Here is a 25619-nt window from a genome sequence, read left to right as displayed (position 1 = left end):
GTTTTTCTTTTGTTAGAGAAGGAATCATCTCCGTAAAAACAGACTGTTTCCTGGTGTTTTTAATAGAAGAAACTGCATTACGGCAACTTCAAGATTTTTTTCCTGCTTTTACATATCTAGTAACAGTTTTCTGTGAAAATCTGTTTTATGTAAAAAAAATAGTAGAAAACTGATGTTACTTTCACATTATCAAATGGCCCTGTTAATAATTACTCAGGCAGGTTAAAACAAAACATTTAAATGTTTGTGGTAAAACAGTATTTGTCCCTACTCTTCCATTTCATACTATCTGATCCAGTTTCCCTGGATCATATACCCCATGTAGTACTTTCCTTTACTTTACTTCTGAGATGCAGAAACCAAAACAGAAAATATTTTTTTCCTGGGTGGGAGTATCAGATCTTTTAATAACTTCTGTTTTTCCTATATTTTTTTATTCACAGCCTTCAATGGAGAGCACTTCAGACATTAATTACCATTCTGTTCCAGTGAAGCATTTGGAAGCATAAAGTATACAGCTGCTTTATAAATTAATTCAAGTATTTGTCACTCAAGAATTTATTCATGGCATTTTGGCTAATGCTGAAGGATCTCTGCCAATTTTGACTACAACCAATCCTTAATGAAACTGATAAGGACTACTGAAAGGACTAGATATTCTATCTGTATTTGCTGCTAATGTGAAAGGATACTATTAAAAAGTCTTCTATAAGATAAATTTCAGTTGTCAGATCCTTCAGCAGCAGTATATTTTCAACAAGATGGTTTTATCTTAACACGATGCCTTGAATTTCTTTCTAAAATGCTGACCTACAATTCAACAACTCTTTCCAAAATTTCATGTGTACAGCAGGAAAAGCTGCTGTTTGACATTTCAAAGTTGAATATAACCAGACTTAGTTTTAAAAGGCTAAATTTATTCCGTGTTTACCATACAGTATCAAAAATTCTTACTGGACAAGGGGACTGAAGAAACAAAGTCACTTTCTCATCCTCTAGCATCAGCTGCAAAAAAAGCCTTCTAATAAATCCTGAAATATTTCCAGAGGTTGGGAGGTTCCCACGCTGAGGAGATGACTGAAACAACTCGCAGAGAACCTGAGAATGCAAAATGACATCAGATTTAAAATATTTCTATATTTAGGTCTCTAAAATACAGCTCTACACAGCCATAATAGGCAGTGCCTGAGATTTACCTTCCAGTTATCATTCAAACCAGATCAGAAAGGAGCACCACTGAAGAAAATACCAGCAGCAAATAAGGCTCTTTACATAAAAGTTCTGAACACTGACTGCAGCAAATTAATTTTGAACACATAGAGTACTCAAAAAGATAAAAACCTGAAAATAAAATAGCTTTTGAATTCCTAATGCAAAAATTTCCCACTGCATAATACAGTATTACTACCAACCATTAACAGAGAACTGACCCAGTTTTTCACTGAGGTCTACCTCTTCCCAGGTCATCATCATTCTTAATATTGAAAAAACTTTTTTTCATTATACTCCTATTAAGCTAGGTTGGCAAGGTTAATGAATGTGAGGAAGATGGCTGATTTTGCACTAGAATGGCAAATGCAAAGCCATATTCTGCAATGGCCTATATTTCCTTGGACACAGGTTGCACAAGCAAATTTCCCAAGAAATTTCCTTAGGTTACTAACATTAAATATGTGTATAAAGCTTGATATTCAATTTCCATTTCACAGAGGTTTAGACCTATCCAATTAAATACAGTCGTTTGCATTTTGGTCTAAAGTTTATTCCTCTAAACCAAGAGGAATACAAATCTAAACACAGGATCGGATGGCCATGCCAAAACATTTTTGTACTTTTCAGACTCAGATCAAAAAGCTAACAGTTTTAATATAAAACTTTCCCAGTCAATAACAGCTTAAAAAACTCCAAATTATATGAAAGCTAAAAACATAGAAAGTTTTGAAAGTTAGCTGTAGCTATTAATAAATCAAAACATTATTATTTTTCTCTCTCACCTGTGCCATAAGTCTCTGGTTATTAGGATGGCAAGAGATGCACTGTAAGAAGAAAGCAACTGTTGCATTTTCAATTGCTGTCCTCTGCTGAGTGGTCAATCCTGTCGTTACAGTTGAAGAAAGCAAGCTAGATCTTGCACTGGTCTGTTGTGCCGTCATATTGTGTCCTCCAGAGGTAGCACCAGAATGGCACAACAGAAATAAAAGTGCTGTCCACAGTGGATTGACTTCAGAGCCACCCAACCAATCCTTCATCATGTGGCTGTTGCCAACTTCTGTCAAGAACCTGAGAACAGGAGCAACCAGGTCTGCCGTGATAGGCATTTTATTAAAGTGCTGTGGAACGTGATGCCTCCTGAGCCTGTCCTGGGTGACATCCATTGATTGTGCAGTGCAGTCAGAGCTAGAAGTATGGTTAAAGCAAAAACTAGCAAGACTTCTTACGAGCAGTGAAGGCAAACCTGAGTCCAATAACTGCTTGATAGCTTCAGGAGACTGAGATGAGGCAGCAAGAGTAGCCAGATGAGACTCTGTTAGTGCAAGAGGGGCTTGTGCATTTTTAGAGTCATCTGTTAAAGATGAACTAAGGTCCTGCTTTTTGCTGTCATCGGTCATAGACAGTCTGTGTTGACACTGCATTGGAGGAGGAGTGATACCCATCCATCCCATCAGTAAGGAAAAATAATTTGGGTGGATGTGGCACATCGAGCAAAGCAAACTGTCAACAGCTTTCTTCAAAACCATGTTGCAAGGAAGAGACATGGACCAGTTAAATAGTGACCTGTAGAAGACAGAAAATCATGTCAATACACAGTTTGCCACTTATATTTCTATTTTTTCCATTAGTTCATAAACCATCTTTCCACATTTATGATTAACTATTGTAGATGTTGTAAAACACTGTGCTGAGCCTGACAGCAGGACACTGATTACCCAAAAGGCATTTCTTAACTGTATGCTTACATTTCTTTCCTCATACTGTATTTAAAATAGATATAAACCCAACTTTTCTGGTATGCTGCATATGAAAAACAGATTTCAGTCTTTTGACAGGTGTCAACATCTTATCTGGTTTTTAACCAACTGTAACCTCTTTGTGCTGCAGCTACCAGGATCTCCCACACACATACACAGGTCTCAATCCTTTGTAAGAACTGAAAGTAACTTACCATGTTTCCAAAATTTTTTTTTACATTTGCTTTATTGGGCTTCTACCTGAAGATGCTGCAAAAAACCTGAAAGTAGCAGCAATCTTGTTGGTTGAACAATGTTACCCTTGCTATCCCCTTAAATTAAACTTAGGATGCAAGTTAACAACAGAATTATTCCTCAGAGATATTAAAATCCCACCTACCTTTGACCTCACTTATATCCAAGTACTATCTGCTTGAATGCTAATCCAAGCCACATGAATGAAGAAGCTAATTTAGCTCCTGTTATTCAAGCCTAAATTTCAGAAGTGGTGCTTGTAAAATAGTGAAATGATCCTTTCTTCACACAGACTTGCTCAGAATAGATGAATTACTTAAACATCCCCTCCACACCATTCCAAACTGCATTCTCAGTATCTTGACACCGTGCATAAGTTCCATTATCTTAACATTTACATACAAAGGGGAACACACACTTGTGCCACTTCAGTGCTAGGTTGTTAAGTAAGTTTGGATGTATCATCATGTATTACATTCCCATATGAAGAAAAGGATTGTTTTTCTCTTTTCAGGATGGAAATGTTATTTTATGTTTAGTCTAAGGGCACTCTAAGAAAGCAGAACAGAGCACAGGTCTAACCAAAAGTTCATCATCAGTCTAGAGAATGATTGATAAAACCCCCTCCCAACACAAAACTCATTTCAGTGACCAAATGACCCATAACTCTGGAAAGATAGTCCCAATCTCCCAAAGTCCACATATAATAAAGCTACACTTAAACTCTTCTCCAACTATATCATCACACAATCCTAATGCCAAAATTTCCTGGGTACACTCACGCTCTATGTAAAATAAGATTTCCTTTTCCAAATACATATTTTAAAATAACTAACGAATAAATTAGTATCTGTTGGTCAAAGTAAAAAAGTTGAAATGGAAAATGGGGATGATGGAAAATATCTCCAAGAAAAAAGTGAATTATTACACGAAGGAGAAACTTGCGAGTTATAGCCAGAATCCATTAAAATATTCCAAAAGTTACAATATGAAAGAGGATGAATAATACACAAGAATAGTTATTTTTATTAGAAGAATTATTTATCCATAAGTCTGACAACGTTTTTATATTTATTAAAAAATATTTTTTATAATTTGCTCCAGATGGTGGCTGATATGAGATATAGTTTTGTATCTGGCAGGAGGTAGAGGAATGGGGCTATTCTACAACATGCGTAGTCAAACTAGGTACAATAATTTTGTTAGTATTCTTTCATTTTGCCCTGTGATAAAAACAAGATACTCTCCTCCAAAAGACAGGAACTCAGTTGTGAAACCCACTTATAAATCTATTATAAATCTAAATGGGCTATCCATTTAAGGAAGTCTGACAGAGTTTTTCCTTTTCAAATTCCTGAAAATGTATTTTTGTTACAGTGTATTGCTAAAAGGACTAACTGACTTGCAATTTAAAATCCTTAAAGTGATTCTCAAAATGAACAAGCTCACTTTGAATGAACAATTATTTTTTTGACAGTATCACTGAAGTGTCTGTAAAAATGTCTCACTTTTAATCATGAACCTAAAAACCATCATGTTGCAAATACAAGCTCTATGTGCTTGTACCTGTAACTTACACACTTCCTGCTGCTGGAATGTTTGTCTGCGCCTGAAGGAGACAGTAAGGTAACAGAAAAAGGGCAGCACCAAAGTTATGTGCAAAGTTCCTTTCGTTAACTGGAATTGTATTCAATGGTACAAATGAAAGATACTTGACTAGATACAGTAAATTAACAGCCGCATTTCTATAAAGCACATGAAATAAAGTTATGTGGTTTCTCTTTTTTCGTGTTTTTTTTTTTTTTTTTTTTAACAGAAAAGATGGTTAAGCAACAGAAATTGTGAATATTAGCTCATATATTTTCAAATTAGAGACACTAAGAGTACACATTTAGTGTTTAGGGTTAACTTCTCTTTAGAACCCACCAACATCCAGCAAATTCATAGTTTAAGATTCACTACAGATTTTGTGCTTTCGTTTTTCTCAAATCAGACTGGCCAGAACAAAAGTCCAAAGGAAAAACTCCAAGAAACCCCCCCCCCCCCCCATTCCTAGCTCTCAGCTATCTGTTACAGACATTGGATACCACAGCAAGTAAAATAATGCTTATATAACAGTATACTAAAGAAGATCACTTATTGGTACTGTGAAAATTCCTGCAAACAATTTCAACAAGATTAGTCCACTAAAAGATCTCACAAACAGGAACACGAAACAGTTTACCTTACACATATGTGCAAGTATATACATGGATTTGCTATTTCCCTTCAGATTTTTCTTCTTTAAACACCATTATACCTGGAATATGTGAAGTGCAGTTTTGAGTTTAGAACTACAGAACTGCCTGTTTAGATATCTTTAGGTATTCACTCTATCAATTAGCTTAACTCACTTTCGTCACTTTCCACTACGATTTTACAATAAGTGCACTTAAGGTTGTATCATTTTAGTGAACAAAACAGTTCAGTTATAAAAATAATGTGTTGCAAAACTGCTATACTTACTCAAAGAGCTCTCTGTCGAGCAGTGCTGGTAAATCATATTCAACAAGCAATTCGTAACTGTGCCACAAAATTGCTGCTACGCAATGCAAGTGGGAAGGGGATGGCATCAAAAGACCATACTCTCTCGTTGAGCTATTTGGACAAATGTAGCTGACCCGGCCACCTTTTTTCATAGCTGCAACCCTTGCAGAATCACTGACCCATTTCAGCAGTGCTTGAATTCTGTAAGGCAAGATGATGTTGCATATTATAAAAGATCAAAGAAACACTCACAACCAATTTAGCTTGTTGGTTTTTTGTAATCCAATTTACACATTTATCTCTTCCTTGGAAGTAAAGTTCAAGAGCGAGCTCAAGTTCTGTTTTCTCAAGACTTAGATCAGGGCTAATATTAATTTCAAATACTTATCTCGGACAGCCAAATATCAACTTTCTACAGAAAAAGAAAATATAGAGTTCTGAGTGTTGGAGAGAAAAGTCCACTGAAAATCAAAGTTTTATCACATTTATAAGAACAGAAAAAAAGGGACAACATTCTCTGCAAAGGATGTAAAGAGCTAAAAGAGAAACCAGGAAAGCTTCTCCAGATTTCTGCACTTCCACACTATCTTGTAACAATCAGATTTCAAAAGAGTTTCATTTTGTGCACTAAGATCAAGCACCGTTTAGACAACTATTTTTGTATATGCTTTCACATGACAACCCAAGTAACATTACCTATCTTTTGTTCCAGGGTCTTGAGTTGTTCCAAGCTGATAAAGAATGTCTATTGTGGAGTCAGAAGAGAGACCATTTAATCTTCCAAACAGTAAAGGGCTATTCAGATCTTGCCGCATTAAAAAAAAAAAAAAAAGGGGAGGGGAAACAACAGAAGTACTTACATACATATTTTTTAAATGTACTAATGACACTATAGAATTGCAATATTACCACTTAAGTTTTGCCATTAACATAAGGATGCAATTCTTAATACACACTACTGCCTCAAAACTGAGCATTTTGTATGTTCAGTGCAATGAACATACATTTATCAGACACAGGACTTAAAAGTTTACATAGTAGGATTTTCTTCAACGTATTCCAAAAAGACACGAGTAATTCCAATAAAGTTAATAAACCTCATTCTGCACAGAATCAAATGCTTATTTCAAACTGGAAGCTTATTTAACTCCCATTTCCATCAATGGGACTACAGTTGAAGATTTCCTCAGATTATTTCCTATTCATCTTCTCACTGTGTTCATCTCCTGCCCTGCTGGAAACTACTCTCTTATCGAACATCATTCCAGCAAAAGACAGCAGTCTACACTGAAACACTAACTCATGGAAACAGAAGTCATGGAAGCCATTTTAAAAAGAGTGTTTTCTGTTAGCAATCTCTGAACAGGAAAAATAGGAATTTCGTTTTCTTTCATTTAAAAGCCACAAAACAGCAAAGTGGTATGAAAACATAAATACAAAACCCCCAGTGCATTAACAGAACAGCTTCTGCAGAATTTCACTGTGGGATATACACTGTAGTTCTATCTTAATTACATATCTCCACATACAAAGATTTCCAATGCTTAGTGTTATTCAGAATTCATCCTGACTATCGCTGCCCAAATATTGCTGTTTTGTTTTCCTTAGCACTACTTATGGATGCTTTTTATTTTGAAACATCTAGACATAGCATCTACAGTAAGAGATGCTTAGGATCCACTGCACATTCTACTATTTGTCTTCAAAACATTCACCTAATTCTGAAAGCCAAAACAACAATGAATGCACTGCTCTACTATCGCAGAACTACTCACATACAAAGACTGTGATACTCAGAAGCATAACAAAACACAATGGCAAGTTCTGGCAACCCAGATTCATGCAAATATACCGTATTTGTACTTCTATACAAGCAATGTTTTTAAGCAGCAACTAAAAAGAAATACATTGTACTCACCTGCAGGGTCGCTCCCTGATGCTGAGCAGTTTCTTAGAAGAATGTCAATCAATTTTAGGCCGATTCTGGTCGACTGAAGCCCAATTTTTACAAGTACAGCCTCAATATTTGGAGAATGCATACCACAGTAAGGTGACATTAGTAAAGCAGCACATGTCTGCAACAGATTAGCTGTGGGTGCTGCAGCACTAGCCATCATTCCCTCCAAATCACTTATGTGAGTGAGGCAGTGGTGTAATAATCTTAACCATCCAATACTGAAAAGGAAAACACAAAAATGAGCTAATGTATTATATTCTTATTATATAATTTTTCATCTATAGCAAAACTACCTTTATTAGATTATAGGACAAGTACAGCAGAAAACTTCTGTGTCATGATCAAACATCATCTGAGCAGAGCAAATGCCTGAATTTAAAACCACAATGTAATAAACATTAGTAATGTTGTGGTAATCATTGGATTAAAACTGTAAGAAAGGCAGAGTTTGTGGGTGGGAAGAGTTAAGAGCCTGGAAGTTTCAGTACTAAAGTTTCTCAAGATTTCTCGGTTCACGTAAGTATTTCTTCCAATAGGGTCAATCTATTGAGGGGAGGATGGAAGGGGAGGTGTTTATATAAGTGGTAGGGTGTGGTTGTTGTGGATCATTGTTGGGGTTTTTTGTTTGGTTGATTTGGTTTTTTTTGTTTTGTTTGGGGTGTTTTTTCCTCGTTTTTTGGTTTTTTTTACATTAAAAGGAGTTGAGATGCAATAGTAGTTGGCGTTAAAATTATACACCTGAACAAATTCCCTGACATTACAAACTTTTAGGGTCATACACATCTACAATAAATTACACTGAATCTTAGGGAACGACTTAAAATACATACAGAAAAAGCACAGCAATTAAAAATGTGTTAGCCACTACATTTCTCTCATGTCTCTCTTCTTCTTTGACAATATCTTTCAGAATTCCTTTTAATAATCAATTCTGATAAGTAAACCTACTGTAATTGAATCAATTTGGAAACATATTAATAAGACTTTATTTATAAAATCCACTACAATACTATTTAAACTAGCATCATGAACAATACGGCAATCTGAGTTGTATGCAAAATAAACGGCATAATTTCCCTAACAAACTCTAAACTAGTAGGTTAACTTGTTTTCACAGCTAACCTTTATCATAGTTCAAAAAAAGGTAAACTTACATATAGATCTTAAATTAAGCTGACAATTTTATTTTAGGAATAACGTAATCCTAGATTCGATAGATTTATCAATTAGAAGAGAGCAAGTTCTGTTATGTCTAAACCAAAATTATATCCAAGTTTATTGAATATATCAATCATATCATTACTTTCTTGAGATATTTACAAAATTAAGCTGAAAGCCACAACAAAACCCACAATAAAACATGAAGAACATACATTCACCTTATTTCTTTAGATACTGATTATTCTTGTGTAACTTTATTATAAACTTTTCTGATGTAAAAACATATCAATGGTATAATTTGGCTATAAAAATTTTCTTCACTGCTATTCAAGAGCAAAGACCAATTTCAATTATACAGCTTTTATTAAACAGACACTGGGCAGTATTCATGTTCCCTACATTTACTTATGGTCTCAAAATTTTTCACAGAAAAAGAAAGGTTTTTAAAACTTTCTGATGCTCTCTTTTCAAATTTATAAACATTGAGATTCAAAGATGAAATATTTTAAATTAATGAGTTTTTATAATTTAAGAAGCAAAATTTAAGAAAAAGGAAATCTCAAAAATCCAATTAAATTAAAAGTTGAAGAATTGTGACACTTCTTTTTAAAATCTTAGAGTTTTTTTATTTTTATTTAAAAATGACTAAGAAACTCAATATGCCACCTAACCAAATAAAAGCTTTTGAAAAGAAATCTTGCTGATATGCTAGAATTGAAACAACATTCAGTTCCTATTTCTCAAATGTTTGCAAACATCAATATTAGATATGACTTCCAAAAAAACATACCATTGTTCTATTTCTATTCCTGCTCCAAAAATTACGTAACTCTATTGATTTCAATAGGAATAAGAAATATTTTGGTACTTCATTTTTTTTGACAACTGCCTACTCGTTAAAAACACAAAATGCAGCTCTAAATGCTTCCTATGCTTTGTATTCTTGCAGAGGTGAAACATTCCCTTTTACATATGTAGATTTAAGCATAAAGATGTAAGAAGTATATTTGCCTTCTTTATTGGGAAAAAAAAAAAGGCACAGTTTGCTACTGAAAGACCTGACAGAGAGCAGAAAACACCATAGGAAAAAAACCTAAACCATGAGCTAGTACATTGTCCACTGATACCAGTCTTACCTTGTTTTAGAGACCTGATCCTCAGAGGGAAGGAAGGGATTATTGACGGTTGCCGAGGAGGTGTTTCCGAAGGCTGTGAGGCCCAACAGTTTGATCTGAGAGAGCCCCAGGGTACTGGCATCCCGAGGACGATGGAGACGAAGGCAGACAGCTGAGGCAACTTCAGCTTTTACCAGTTGGATCTTTATGTAGGTGAGACCGCTTGTGATAACAGGAGTTGACAAAGGTAACATATTGACACCATCTGCGCTTACTTCAACAGACACTGATGAAGGGCAAGCTACAGAGTAAGATAAGAAGGTTTAACGCTATGTAAAAATCTGTACTAGTTTAAATTTTAAGTGTTGAACATGTATCGCTATAAAAGAAGAGAACAAAATGATTGAAATTATCTCAGGCAAACACTACTACAGAACTGGAGATGAAGTATTTGAGTGCGATGGTATGTGTTAAAATGCATACGCCTTTTGATACACAGTATATAGAGCTTATTTCAAAGATTTCAGATAAAGAAAAGTCCTGTCACTGAAAACACCACACTTTTCCTTATTGAGGCTACGACAATAAGAACTGAAAATCTCATGCTGATTTCCAACTACCATACAAAAGCATTTTGCCTGAAAACCCTTGACCAGTATTATGTTCTCATTGGGAAAGTTTTGAGAAGTATGACAAGGTTTTTTTGACATATTTAACAGGAACATAAGACATCTACTACACTCAAGAAGAAACAGAGCAGGGGCAGGGCCTTCCATTCTCAAGGAAAGCAGAATTAGCAAGCTTTGCAAACTTATTTTAAAGACATTATTCAAAAAACCTCTTAGTTTTAGTTCCTCTGATTACACTTTGCATTGTTTCTAAATACTACCCCCTTCAAATTTTTGAACTGTCATCAATGTCAGCCAATCTACTTACTTGCCAGAGAGGCCAGGTGAGGCTGGATGTGGATCTCCTTGAGCAGCACAGCTGCAGGAAGGTGAATTGTGAGGTCACACCAAGCCTCCTCAGGTAAAAATATGTACGACCACGCTGCAGACCGAGCCCGTCGGTGAGGAGGAGTAGCCTGCAACAGCACTTCAGCAGGCTGGGCAGTGGGACTGCTTGAGGTGATTGAACCTTCAAAAACAGCACAAAACCCAGATTAATTTACAACCTGAACTATGGAAAACTTTTTTTTTCCTGTCTCATCTGTTTTGTTTTATTGACAACATCCCATTTGTATTAACATCAACTGCTGAGTTATTTTTATTTTACTCAGACTCTTTTAAATAGGCAGTTTACATATCCATATGCATATCCTTGAAATTTGCTAGGGGATACCTGCTACCAAAATCTTAAGCTTACTCTCAGGAGTACATGACAAAAACAAACCAAACAGAAAGTGCAGGTTGAACGATATGCTTAGAACTTGAACTCAGTTAATTCACAGGTTTAAATATTAAAGGTTTAAATATTACAGTAGCATAAAGAACTTTATAACCAAATTCTGCAAGGTTTGTTTCACATAAAACTCTTTTTCTAAAAAAGGCATCTGAATCAACAAAAACCTGGCCAAAGCAGTTGCTTATTTTTCTACTCTTAGAATGAGTAAAGAATGAAGTAGGAAGATGTAGGATATGTCTGCTCTAGCAAGTGATAGGGATCAGATCTGAGCTGTTCCAAACTGTGGGTACCTGGTGTGTTATACTTTAAAGTAGCTGTAACCTAGCTCTGTGACTGAAAGCCTATCAGCAGCTGGAGGTAAATTCCTGGACACATTCTGATAGACTTTCATCCCAAAGGAAAGTTCATCTTTCAGAGAATATTATATGATGAGAATCAGAGTGTACTGCAGAGAATGCTACATGATGAGAATCAGAATGTACTAAGTGAGGACAACCAGAAGGTTAAATTCAAAAGCAAGCTCCTTACTGGAAGTTAAATATTAAGATAGATGCACTTATGGCAGAACACCAAGAATTGTAGCACTTTATAAGTTGGGAGATAAGGTATGCAAGAACCTATCACCATATATACTTCGGATTTTTACTATTTAAACAGATAAGGAACCAACATTTGCATGACTCCTAAATTTACCTTTTAGAAATTTGTGAAGACCAAGATAGATTTCTAATGGCCCTCTATTCTGCCAAATAAACCTTTTTTCCTTTTCTAATTTCATTATTTTTGACACTCTTAAATTTGAATGACAGGACTGTATGAACTTCTAACAACAATTTCTCTAGAAATTTTAAAATTAATCCCTTCTTTCTCCCCTCTTGTGAGGCACACTGTATGAATACATGCAAGGCCTACACTAGACTGGTGTGCAGCAACAGAAAACATAAAGGCACTAGTGGTGAAAAGGAGTCTCTGCAAGGTATTGCAGTACCTCTACATCTTAAAACACAGGCCTTTTAGTTAACTGGCAGCCACTATACTGATATCAAAAAAGCACTGCAATTCTAACAAATGTTCATTCAGGCAACATGGAAGTAGTTAGGTGTAGATGTGAGAGAACCATCAGCAGTGTCCGCCTTATGCTTCAGTTTCTTCTACTGTTTGACCCAGCTCAGTTTCACTCTCTATTATCCAATTTTGCTATTCTTCTGTAATAGCTCCATCAAACCCAATGTGCCTCAAGTGAAATTAGCCAGCCTTAGAGTGGTCTATGGCAGATGTGGGCTGGAACTGGCCATCCCCTGACCCAGGTGAGCAAAAAATGGGCTTGCCTTGATGCATGACTTTATCAGATACAGATCACTCTCTTTCCTTCCTTCCCCTGCCCGCATGAGGTCTTATTACCTGTGGAGGAGAGGACTAACCTCATCCCCAGCATTATCTTGAAATACCAGCAACTGCTCTGATTAGACGATTTAACAGTATTGCAACATTTGACACTATTGCAAAACTTTTTGTTAAGAACTTGATACAGATTTGAATTACCAGTGGATATTAATCTAGAGAAAGAAGTATTACTTACCCAAAGGTGCAAAATTGTGAATTCCTTCTGCATTATCAGGCTCAGAAGCTAGAACTCTAGCTTTCAAACTGCTATCCGTTGCTTTGGTGGGACCAGAATCGAGGAATTTCATGATAGTCGAAACCATGCTTCTTGCTGTGTTAACAATAGCTCTTGTGCTTGTTACCATGTTGTTACAGATAAGCTGAACGCCACCTGTATACAATGTGGGCAGAGAGAAAAAACCCCAATACTGCTCAGAAGCATGCAATACATTCCACACAAGCAAAGGTCTATTTAGTAACTTGGTCCCTCTAGACACATACATGCATTCTTTCTTAAAGTGCCAAAAAAATCTTAAATAAACCTTCTACTTGATGCAGTTAAAGAAAAAACATTCTTACCCATATCGTGGAAAGCCTTCAGTGCCTCACTTGTATCCAGCACTCGTAAAATGAACCAGAGCAGTGGTTCAGATAACTGACAAGTGGCAAGAGAGCCCTGGAAGAAAAATATGTAAGAAATACGTGGTTTCATACAAAATTAGTATGGTAGAAATACGCATGACAGCTCTTAGCCTCCTCTTCTAGTAGGCAAAACTCCCAGAGAGGAAATGCCACCACAGTTGACCTCTCTGCTGCAAAACAGGAATACCATGTTCCACATGGTTCAATTCCTTACGTAGAAGGAGTCTTTGTGGGAAAGAAAAGCTCAAACTCACGGGGTGAGCAACTGAAGGGAAATAAGAATATTGACCATTAAAGTGCATGCTAATATGAACACAATAAATGTCTTTGCCACCTGCACATAATAAAATACCCAATCCATTTTCAAGCCTTTGGTCAGGAACATTTACAGAAATGTCAAAATATCCTTAGAGAAACTCTTTCTCTCTCTATCACAGGCAACAGAGGGAGGCTCCCTAACTACTGCACCCAATTGAAGTGAGGTTGTAAAAATGTTAACATTTCTTTGACATAGTGCTAACTCAGTTTCTAATCTTACAATGGATTACAGAATCAACTAATCTATAATTTCCTTGAAGCACATAAGGCCTAAGGGAACTTACCTGTCTTCCCATGTACCCACAGGCCATGTAGGTAAGAATTGGCTGAAGCATCACTTGAACTGTTGTTGCTTTTTTGCTAAGTGTTGTCAGGATAGTGAACAACCCATCTCCGACTGATATTGCATCTAAGCCACCATGAAAGTTTTCATGTTTAGTGAGATGTAAGCCACTTGCACCTTAGGGAAAACAGACACAATTCAAAGGTCACCAACATATTTACCAAACCATTACAGCACATAAAAGAACTCAAAGATATTTAAATGTTTGCACGGATTTTACTAAGTACAAATGGACCAGTTTTCAGGATCATATACATTAGCATTAGTGTTCCTTAAATTCTGCTTCTCAGTGTTACAGCTCAGGATTTGTGCATGAGGACTTTTTGAATATCAATATTCAGCAATATTGATTATACACTGCTGAGATTAAGGACAGAAAGCAAATTAATAGTCTTCCCAAGGAAGAGATTACTTCCATAAAAACAACTGTCTTATGAATCATATGACTTCCGTCTGGAAGAGTTTTAAAACTGCGTTTAGATTGGAATGTGAGGACACCATGGAGTAATCCTGTCCCATTTATAGAAACTAAAGTTATACTAACAAATGATAATAAAAACCAGTGTGCTCAAGTGATCTTTGGAACGCGCCTTAGATATACATTTTGACATGAGAATTCACAGGTGTAGTTCCTTAACCACCTTCAAGCTGTCAAGAAAGCAAATACTGATAAGCATTGGATGCATGGAAACAGAGAAAGAAGTTTTAAATCTCAGCCTCTGCCCAGTCTAGAAAAGTTAAATGTAATGAATGATAGAGCTTGAGGCCAAATAAGGTGAGCCTGCTATGAGGACTTCCAGGTGAGGAGAAGATAGGACAGGAGCTGAATACTGTTAATAGTATGATTTTCATAGTTTTTCAATGACAAAGCATAAAACCCTAATGAAACAGACACAATGGGCATAAAAGAAAAAACAGAAGTAAAAATGTTTTAAATTCATCTGGTAAATGAATTATTCAAGGTCACCCTGGATCCTGACCAGGTGGCTCACTCGTTGCAGTATATTAATATTATTAGCATAAATTTTTATACCAGAGCCACTATCTATCAGTACACATTTGCAGACATCTTGTTGGTTACCTTTCCTGGGAGTACCTTTCCATGCTACATTAGTTATTATATGTTTAGTACTATATGCTGATAACCGATTTTTGGATCATTTATACCTTGGCTGCAGTCTTGGAAAAATACTTTGTTGACAAAAATTGTCAAGAGAGAACTTAATAGAGTTTTTGATGAAGGAACTAAAAACACAAATAGCTATGTTGCATCTTCCCAAAATACATGAACAAATTAGTTTCAATAACTTATATTTAAAGACCTTGGTAAGAACAATGCACTGAAGGAATCAGCTGGCCCACTACCCTGAATTCAATGAAAAACATTTTGAAACAACACTATCATTCTGAATTGCCTTTTAAAAAATGCAAAACAACTGCTGGACAGAAACTGGCAGTTTAGAAAGACATCAAAGTTAAGGAGAATACTAAGTGAATTTCACTCCAAAGAAACATATAGAACAAAATCCCATTCCCAGAACAAACTACTTTCATTGTTCATAGCGTATTTGCAATACAACACTAACTACCCAAAGTAATGGAGGAAATGTTCTGGAATTAATTTTGGGAGGGTTCCAACAGCGCAATCCAGGCTTGTCAAATTCTGCCTCCTGTTTGTTTGACTACTGGAGATTACTGTTTTTTTTCCTAAATTGCTTTTATGCCAAAATGAACCACTGGTCTAATATTCAAGTGCTCTCATCCAACAAGTTCACTGTTTTCTGATAATAGCATTGATTAACAGTTTCACATCTGCTTAAAAGAGATCAGCACAGGAAAGGCCAGAGCAACTTTCTTCAAAACAAGGGAATCACTATAAAAAGGAAAAATTTTACAACTATTAGACCTGAAACGGAGTGCAAGGTCTTTGTCTATGCTCCTGCAAAATGTTTTTCCAGTTTTGCACACATGGAAACACTCATGGTATTTCACCCAGTGGTGTAATCTGTGCAAATAAACTCTTCGCTATCATCACTGCATCACTGCGTCACTCACAAGCAAGTCACACAAGTAGTCTCTCTGAGAAAATGTACCTCAGACACACGTCTGACAAACAGCAACTTTGCTGTTCAGAGTATGATCAGCTTCCTCACTTGTTCACAGGAGGAAGATCTGACCCAAATATATTACTGGAATTCCTAGAATGCGTTACTAATGTGCTTTCTGGTAAAACGGAGGAAAAGTTTACGTATTCTGTGAAAGGGACGACATTGTAATTTGTCTTTTGCAGAAATGATTAGAAAAAGTAAAATAATCCAATACACAGAAAACAATTGAGGTAAGGTACCTGTAGTACAAACTTTAGACTCATCCTAACCCACGCACAGTGGTGTTTGATGGCTGCAGACTTAAATACAGGAAATTCCATTTAAGCATAAGAAAAAGGCTTTTTTGCCTTAAGAATGATTGAACGTTGTAACAGGTTGGCCAGGGTGGTTGTGGAGTTTCTACCCTCGAGGAATTAAAAATCCAACTGGACTGAGGTACTGAGAAACCGGCTGTGTGAGGCAGGCTCTGAGTTGACTATGTTTTGTGCAGGAAGGTTGGACTAGACAATCTCCAGAGGCATCTTTAACATTAACCATTCCGAGATTTAACAAATTCAAATGCCAAACACGTTCCTGTTTGGTTTCAATTACCGCCTCTCACCTCACGATAGGAGTTTTTTTACAGATCTGTTTCCCCTTTCCCTTCTTCTCTGTCTCTTTTGTCCTGTCATTTCTGTGACACATTCTTTCATGTCTACACCCAAATTAGGAGTTTGTGGAAGTTTAAAATGTTTCACCGCCCCTAAGGGAAGTTTGCTTTTTTCAGGAAATACCTACCAATAATCATTGCCATAGCACTGCTGTTACACTGGCCAAGCGCAGACAAAATCTGGCTCATAATCTGTTGGTTGGCTAACACCAAGTCTGCCACATATGCAGTTGATCCTTGAGTATTAGGGTTGCTTCCATTGCCATCTTTGCCTCCTGAAACCTTTTCTTCATCAGACACGCTGTCTGTAGTGCTGCTTGCTACTGGAACACGGGCACTGTATTCTCGGTTACTGGAGAGCGGCAGTTGAACTAAAATGTTTATCAGCTTCAATAAATCAAACATCAGTTGATCCCTTGTCATTTCTCCACAAACTGCTTTGGCATCACCTGGACGGATAATATTGGCAAAAAGCCCTCCAAAACACGCTCGAGCACCCACAGAGCTGTCTGAGCCGCTGCGAGACATTACTTTGTCTGAACATGTAATGTAATGGTGCACAAGAAAGGTTATGGACTCAATCACTGCAGAAATAGTGCTAACTGATACAACTTCAAAATTCTGTTCCAGGGTAAATTCCAAGAGTTTCACTTGTGCGTCCAATGGTCCCTGGCCTGTCTGGAAAGCACCCCTGAAAGACAAGAAAAAAAAAATTATAATTTTTTAACATATTGGTCATTACATAGCCTGCTCATGCCATCACTTTCCTGACACCACAAAGGATCAAAGAGTTTCCTTTTAAAAAGTCTAGGATCCAACTTTTTTTTTTTGTTTGTAATTCAGCTAGTTTTGCAGGTATAGACTTGGAATACAGTTCTGTTCAGTTCTGGATGAAAAGTTTCTTATGTTTGCAAGGGAAGCAGTCACCTATTTGTTTTCTTACAGGAAATCATGATGGGTTTTCTTTCTTCCCGTGGGTTTGCTTTTTGTATGTCCCCAGCCCCCACCCAGAGGTAGAAAGAAGAATGGTCAGGTTTTTGCTATCTAAATAGTAACTATACATAAAACCATGAAGAGGTACTCAAAATATCACAGGCTAGTACTTGTAGGCTGACTGCTTGAAGGATCTCTCTTAGGGATACGTTTATTTAACCAATTGCTTTTACACATATGGTAGTGGACTATAATATGAACCTTTTGAATCAGTATATCTAAAATAGAACTTGTGCTAATTCTTGAAGGATTACTTACTGATTTTTTATATACTTCCATGTATCTCTTCACATTGATTAATGTTCCTGTAACTTTTCAAATTACATATAGAACAAAACACCTTATAGAAAAAAACCTGAACAAAATATTTGGCATTGAATTAATTCTAAACAGTAAAATACTGCTCTTCTTCACAATTAATTGTATGCTTTGATCAGATGTGGTACTCTTCAGTAATTACCTGAGTTCTTCGAAATAACAATCTATATCCTTTTCTGGTGCTTTGCTTCTATTTTATTTCATTTCAGTCTCCCATTTGGTTTGCCTCAAAAAAAACCCTGACACATTTCAAAAACTACCCTTTGGTGCTCTCATTAGCTTATTTCAAATAAACGCTAGCATGCAGACATGCATTCCAACATTCACTGTGAAGTAATGATTTTATTGTATTATGACACATCTCATATAAGTTTTTGATCATCAGTGTAACCTGATAAACACCACTCTCATAAATTAAGTCACTACGGTAAAATCTCTTAGAAGGCAGAAATCATTTTCTTCAAGATTAAAGAATAGGTAACACCAAAGTGCCACCTACTGGGAAGCCAGAACTGAGGAAGCTCATCCCTAATTATACAAAGCCTGTCTGGGGATGAGCATAACATCAATACTAGAATGAAATTATTCCCAATGTACTTCAGAAAAAAGAATTGCCGTATTTCCGGGGTAACACTGAATATACAGTCACTTGCCCACTGACCAGCCTTGAAGAAGCAGAGTTATAAAAGACAAGCCATAAGCTTTTATCTCTCTCCTGGCCAGAGGCACTTGTCTACACTAGTGGGCATCAGTAGGCCCCAGGAGAGTGGGGCAGAGCATGTTTTCCACTGTCACGTGAAGAGAAAAAAAAAAAACACCAAAGCCAAAGCAATAAATATGCATATTGCATAAAGAGAATCACACAATCTTATATTTCATCATGCCATGTGTAGGATATATCTTAGCTCTAGTATAAAACCAGTTCAGAATTTTAGTGCTTCTCTTCACTGTCACTCACACAGAGATGTGTGGATTCCAGGTGCACTCTGCCACACGCCAGAAGCATGACAAGGTGGGATATACATATCTTAGTTACAATTCATAATCACACAGGTTTTAAAGAAAAAGAGGGTATGAAAGGAAAAAACATGGGTAAGAACTACCTTTCTGTTGAAAGTATATGTATTAATTTCAATAAAAATTCACTGAACATCTGAGGACAAGTTGAAGAAAGGTGCACTTGTAACCGAGTAAGAAATTCTTGCATAGCTTGTGTTGCTGTTGGCCCAACCTAGAGGGAAAGGCATTTTAGTAAGTATTATATATAACTGAAATGTCTTCAAGAACTATAAGCAGTATTTAACAAAAACATCTTCTAAGAACAGAGAAGTATTTTAATTATTGCAAGTAGCTTAACTTGCTTTCTGAAAATTTTACAGCACTTTAACAGAACTAATACGTATCAATTTATATTAAATATTTTTCTATTCCTAACCCTGAGTCAAAAGCAAGACATTCAGTTCTTTGTCTAAGACTCATTTTGCAGTTTGAGAATCTCTTTTCAGTAATGCAAATTATATTTCACACAGAATACATTTCTGTGCTAATCTGAATAATTTTCACAAGCTATGTATTTACATAAGGACTTTAAATTAGTGGCACTGCGCAGTGTTCAAGTTCTGGAAAAGACCATATATTTGCTGGGAAAAAACCCAACCTGGAAATACCAGGTATTTTCTGTCTCTTAAGCTGAAACTCCTGTCAATTATTACACACAATTAAGTTAACTTTGCCTTTTTTTTTTAATCACTATTTGCAAATGTTTCAAAGACTGCAAAAAGTAAAAAAAACATTAGTTGAAATTAGGAGAGGCAGTGGACACCACACGAATCCAGAAAACTAAAAGCACAAATCAGGCAGAAAATAAAAGCATAATTTTAAATTCTGGAATTCTTACATACTTGAAATCTTCATTGGCATTTTTATCCCACTCAAACAAGATTTCAGGAAACTAACTGAATGGAATACTTCACTAGCATATCACATGGTATCCTCTCCATGTGGCAAGTCTCCAGAGCGTTTTAAAAATATACTTGCACTACACAGAGTGTATCAACAATGTGAACTTCCCTATGGTTGCTCATCAGAACCAACTAAGACTATAGCCAGAAAAAGAAACAAGACAAGGATATAATACATAACAAATAACACATTTCTGTCCAGTGCATTGAACTCCCACTACAAAGAGTTTTTCTCTTATTTTAATTGCTCATTACCTGTGGGCTGTGTTGATTTGTTCCATGAGGATTAGTGCCAGAAAGAAATTTCACTAACACATGAATGAGGTTTGGATCTGACACCAACAATTGGGCAGTACTTTCCTGAGCTCCAATGGCACTGCTTGGACCAGCTTAAAAATAAAGACATAAAAATTAATGTAAATAATCTTAAGCATTAAGTGTAAATCAAACATTTATAGTGCAAATTCCTGACATTTATTTCTTCATACGGAAATATTCTCAGCTAAATCAGCTACCCAAAGCTGCTTACTCAGGACTATAATTTTAAGTTTTCTATTAAGTATACATATACGTATAACTGTTCCATCAGTGTTCTAAGCTTGTTAAGGCAGTATTCCTGAAAGTAGCAATTAATTTTGTAGAACCAGAACATAGAGACATTTTGACTTTTTTCTTTTTTAGTCCAACACTTTAACAAGGCTTAAGTGCATTTGTTAGTTTGTCAGAGACCAAGTGCTCTGTTATCTTGTAAAAAAATCAAAATATTTTTGTCCTTGCCACACGCAGAGACTTCTCATCATTGACTAAAACTGTAGGGAGCTTAACAGATCAGAACTTTGAAGACCAGAATTTGAATTAAAATACACCCTTCAGGGATCTAATGAATGAGCTTTACTAAATGTGAACTCTTACTCCTTCAGTAGTGATATACTGAATCAATACAAGACACAGCTTGAAAAAAACACAGCTACTTACTGAATAAAAATATATTCTTAGATTATTACATGGATCTAAATGAAGTTACAGGTTATTCAATACTGAAGATGTGATCTCTTTCAAACTACGTCATCATATATAAAAGTTTAAACCACGAAGAAATGATGCTCTGAAACAACAGCTCGGATGGTTTCACATCCCAAGATAAGTTTCTTAATTCGGGAAGTTGTTAAAAGAAACAAATCCCGAAACTACTTACTAGTCATTCTGTTTTTCAGAGTCTTCACGATTCACAATAATTTCCTTACACTAAGGAGAGTTAAACTAAAGATCGCAACCAGGAGGGAAACATCTTTGTCAAAACCAGAACTAAACTCTTACTGTTTCCATCTCAGTAGAATAACTTTCAGCACAATGAAATAAATAAAGCATTGGAAAGACACTTGTTCTGAGAAGAAAACCTTACAGGAAGATGGGAAGAGAAGATAACTCAGGGTAAGTTTTCCCTTTATCAAATCTTAAACTATAACCAGACATTTTTAAACTATTAACAGATTTCTTGCTTTAGATGAATGTAGAAAACTAATGCTTATAATACAAAAAATTTATCAAGATCAGTAGTGGAACAAGGTTGTATGGCTACAACTGATGGCATGGCAATAGCTGCTGTTGAATAAAAGCAAAAAGCATCCCACGGCATTCCAATTCCACTGCAGACAACAAGCCTGCTCTAGCACACATTTGATAGTGCAAAAGACAAAAAGGTTAAGGCTTGTCTGGGTGGGGGACAAACCTGTTAGAAGAAAGCACACCATTTCACACGTTTTCTGAAAGAAAACTGAACATGTCAGAAAAACAGAGAGGCCTTCAGTTGCAGGATGCGCCTTTATACAGCAGTCTGTGTGAACTGTTCAAGTTAATTTTCCCCTACTGAATCTGAGGATTTACTTCAATAAAATGTACAGCACACTGATTTTTGCTCTAAGGAAACTAGGAATGTAGGTTGTTGGGGAGTGGTGATGGTGTTGCTTGGTTGGTTTTGGGGGGTGTTTCTGAGTATATCATGATATAAATTGAAAATGAAACTAACACTCAGGTTACTAAGAACCCCCTAAGCTCATAGCTCTTGAATGCATATTTTTAAACTTCCACTTATTTCAAATTTATGACAAATCATTATCACTAAAATTTACATTCAGCTACAGTTGACATAAGTAAGGGGCTTGTATTTTAGATATTAAAAGGGAAAAGAGCCTTATTTTATAACCACACCAATCTAGCAAGGCTAATCTAAATTATTCCCAATGGACTGTAATTAACCTCCTAGTGGTCTACAGTTACAAACTGGAGTGTTGACAATACACGTGCTTGTTAACTGCAGGCACTGTTATTCTACAAATCTGCCCATGTTCCATTCTCAGACATCAAGAATAAGATTAAAATCTCAGTTTGTGAATATTGATTAGATCTCTTTTTTTTAATTTACTCATAGCTCTACTGCTTCACTTAACAGCGAAAATTTCAGGAGATTTTTATAAGAGTGATTCTAAATAACATCACGGAAAGGGGACAGAAAATAAAAATTTTATGAAAAAACTCCATCCCAAAGTCAATGATTTGAAATGGCAAATATAAAAAAAAAGATTCATAAGAATCTTTGATGAAAATTCTGGAGAACAACTGTGCCACCCCAGGATGGCAAACTGCTTCACAGAGGTGTGACCTTCAGGTGGCTCATGCCTTCTTTCTTCTGTAATTACTGTCTCTAATCATATGCTTGAAGGGAAAACAGAATTTAAAAGAGCTCTTAATTGGCTAACGTGTAGTTTTTAAAACATTCCAGTGTCTACGGTCTCACTAGTATTTCTTTAGCCTTCAGGACAAGGTCACCAAAGCTTTCCTCAGGACAGCTGTCCTATGATAGTGAGGCATACAGAAGCTTAATTTCTCATTTAAAAACTAGTCCCTTTAATTTCTATCAGTCTTGTGTCAAAATCTCATCCACAAAGTGACATTATTTCTAGAGTGCTATGGAGCAATGTAGAGAATGTGAGATAAGCTGGTGTGTATGGGGAAATGAAATGAAATGGCTGGATTTCTTATTTAATAGATTCAGCTTCTGGGGGCTTATTTCCAGATAGCTGAACATTTGCAGTGAGTAGAGCTTGCATATTTACAAAAATACTCCTACTACATCAGAAGAACATGAATTTCTCTCATGGCACCTTAATCCTTCCTCTCTGCTACTTCTTTGCATACTGCAAAGCCAATTTCCAGGGATCATTAAAATCACAGAATATTCTGAGCTACAAGGGACCCACAAAGATCACTGAGTCCAACTCTAGTCCTAAAATGTACTTTTAGAAGGCACTGCCTCATTGCCTGCCTACTTATAATGACATTCTCTTTTGCCAGTAGGGTTTTTGTTTCCCAAGGCACAAGCAATTCAAGGAGCTCACTCTTGAAAAGCTTGAAATTATGGAGAACCAACAAAAGTATTTACACGACAAAGGGAATGTTCTGGATTGGAATCAACACTCGAACACTTGTTTTTACATCACTAAAACAGGTAACATAAAAAAAAAAACAACAACCCCAAACCCAAACTTACCATTAAGCTGCATATTTGTCATGAGTGTTAGGCTGTGAAGCACAAGGCACCACGTCCGGAGTAAGGTATTAGGATACCATGCCAGAACTGACAGGAAGCTAGTTACTGAAGCTGTCAAGAAAAACAGGTTTTTTCCAAGCTTTAATTACTATAGGTTTCTTATTTTTACTGTAAGCTGCTATATTTAGTATTGCTATTAATATTATTCTTCTCTGTATTTACTTTGTTTTGACAACCATTGTTCCAGGAAATTAGGAAAAGAAGCCTCACCAACACTTTATAGGAACTGGCCCACAGAACTTTCTACAGTGCCCTGACCCTGACATCTAAAAGAAAACAATGTGAAGAAACTGGTTTCAAAATGCTCTCATGGAAGTCAGCATACCAGGTTCATTACATCAGGCATGATTAATATTTTGGATTATCACCAAAAGATGCCTCAGATTTTCTAAACTATGCAGAATGACATATTATAAACAAAAAAAAATTAGTTCAACGTGTCTTTGTACCAGATTAGTAGTCTGATGCTAAAAAGTAATAGGGGTTTCACACTCCACTGACCCCTTTCTTAAGGGAGGGATCATAGGATTGTATACAACGAGATGAAATCTGTCAGAAAAGTGCATTCAGTTGCATAGTTCATCTTATACTAAGAAGTGTATTTTGAAGAGTTCTCTTGGGAATAATGATGAGTTAAACCCCACAAATTCTACAATTTAATTTCCAAGGCGATTATGAAAATTCAACCAATCAACTCTCAGTTACACACTAGCAACGTTTTTCAGGTGGAGACAGTGAGCCCAAGAACACCTAAATTATCCCAATGCCGATCGTATAAAAATAATTACCGGAATACTTTTTATTAGCAAATATTGAGTGTTAAAAAAAAAACCCAACAAAACAAACTTTTTTCCCATATTTAATATATTTTACCTTGGTTCAGGGAAACGACAGGTATTCGGTTAGCATTATACAGGAAAATATCAGCGCCGTTATCTTTACTTCCAGAGGAGCTGGAATTCAGGCTTAATGTGAGCCATAATTGTAATAGGGATTCAAGCTGGAAAAAAAGGGAACAAACCCCACTATGAGACCGAACTCAGAACCCTAGCGCATAAAAGTTTCAATTTTAAAAGCCTTTATCGATATTCTCAGCTGCTACTGTTTCATTGATAACACACCCACTCTCTCTTTTACAGGATTAGAAAATTCTGCTGAACATAATGTTCAAGGCAAATTCAGCATAACTAGCAAATGCTTCTGCAATGTCTTTATAATTGATTTGTTCTAAATATATTAAAGTTTCTCTCAAGAAGTTTCTTAAACTTGCATTAAAAAAACAGCTCTACATACCGCTCAGAAATATCGTTATCATAACCTTACACCTGCAACACTGGTTTGCACGTAAGCTGTTTGAATGTTATTAAAGTGAGTTTTCCAGTCAACTAAAATCATTCAAAAGGCCTATTGATTGGATGGGAAACCTCAGAGACACTGATGCATATTCTGAATAATTCCCTTGAGGAAAATAACTCATTAGATATTCTGGGGAAGCATCAAGGTCGTTTACACTACAAACTGTATTCTGGATAGATATGTAAAGAACAACTGAGGGATGGAGCCAGCTACTCTATGAAAATATAAAGAGGCAGGAATCTAATCATTTATATACACATGGCATTCCTTTGCATGAATCAAGAAAAGCATTGCTAAAATTTTAAAAATCAAACTTTTAAATTTAACATGCAGAATCATTGGATAATTCAGGTTGGAAGGGAGCTTTGGAAGTTGCCCAATCCAATCTTCTGCTCAAAGGAAGGCCAAAGACGACACTAGGCTGGCTTGCTTGGGGGGTTTATTCAACTGGGTTTTGAAAATCTCTACAAAGGGAGACTGCATACCTCATGACACTTTTCGTTAATAAGCTAACAATTATCATTCAGTGATTACACAAACTTTTTTTTAAATATGAAAATGTATACCCACTTTTT

At 36.1% G+C, this 25619-nt stretch overlaps 1 protein-coding gene across 1 annotated transcript in view; it reads right to left on the bottom strand.

The window, feature by feature from the left end:
- The window catches only part of BIRC6 (baculoviral IAP repeat containing 6), a 157671-nt gene that overhangs the window by 66040 nt on the left and 66012 nt on the right, over positions 1–25619 (bottom strand). Inside the window, exons 45-59 of the mRNA XM_027898852.1 lie at positions 24562–24688; positions 23629–23739; positions 20337–20470; positions 19224–19351; positions 16938–17500; positions 13994–14169; positions 13329–13425; positions 12946–13140; positions 10899–11099; positions 9984–10263; positions 7648–7904; positions 6426–6534; positions 5709–5930; positions 1995–2775; positions 955–1098 (exon numbers count right to left, since the gene is read on the bottom strand). Coding sequence (XP_027754653.1) covers positions 955–1098; positions 1995–2775; positions 5709–5930; positions 6426–6534; positions 7648–7904; positions 9984–10263; positions 10899–11099; positions 12946–13140; positions 13329–13425; positions 13994–14169; positions 16938–17500; positions 19224–19351; positions 20337–20470; positions 23629–23739; positions 24562–24688 — 3525 coding nt within the window. The remainder of the gene's footprint in view (positions 1–954; positions 1099–1994; positions 2776–5708; positions 5931–6425; positions 6535–7647; positions 7905–9983; positions 10264–10898; positions 11100–12945; positions 13141–13328; positions 13426–13993; positions 14170–16937; positions 17501–19223; positions 19352–20336; positions 20471–23628; positions 23740–24561; positions 24689–25619) is intronic.

This window comes from Empidonax traillii, unplaced genomic scaffold (genome assembly GCF_003031625.1).
Source record: "Empidonax traillii isolate 1590-97213 ecotype Southwest subspecies unplaced genomic scaffold, ASM303162v1 scaffold626:size867168, whole genome shotgun sequence".
Taxonomy (NCBI): Eukaryota; Metazoa; Chordata; class Aves; order Passeriformes; family Tyrannidae; genus Empidonax; species Empidonax traillii.
Note: the sequence above shows the minus strand (reverse complement) of the source record. Positions and strands in the feature narration are given on the sequence as shown.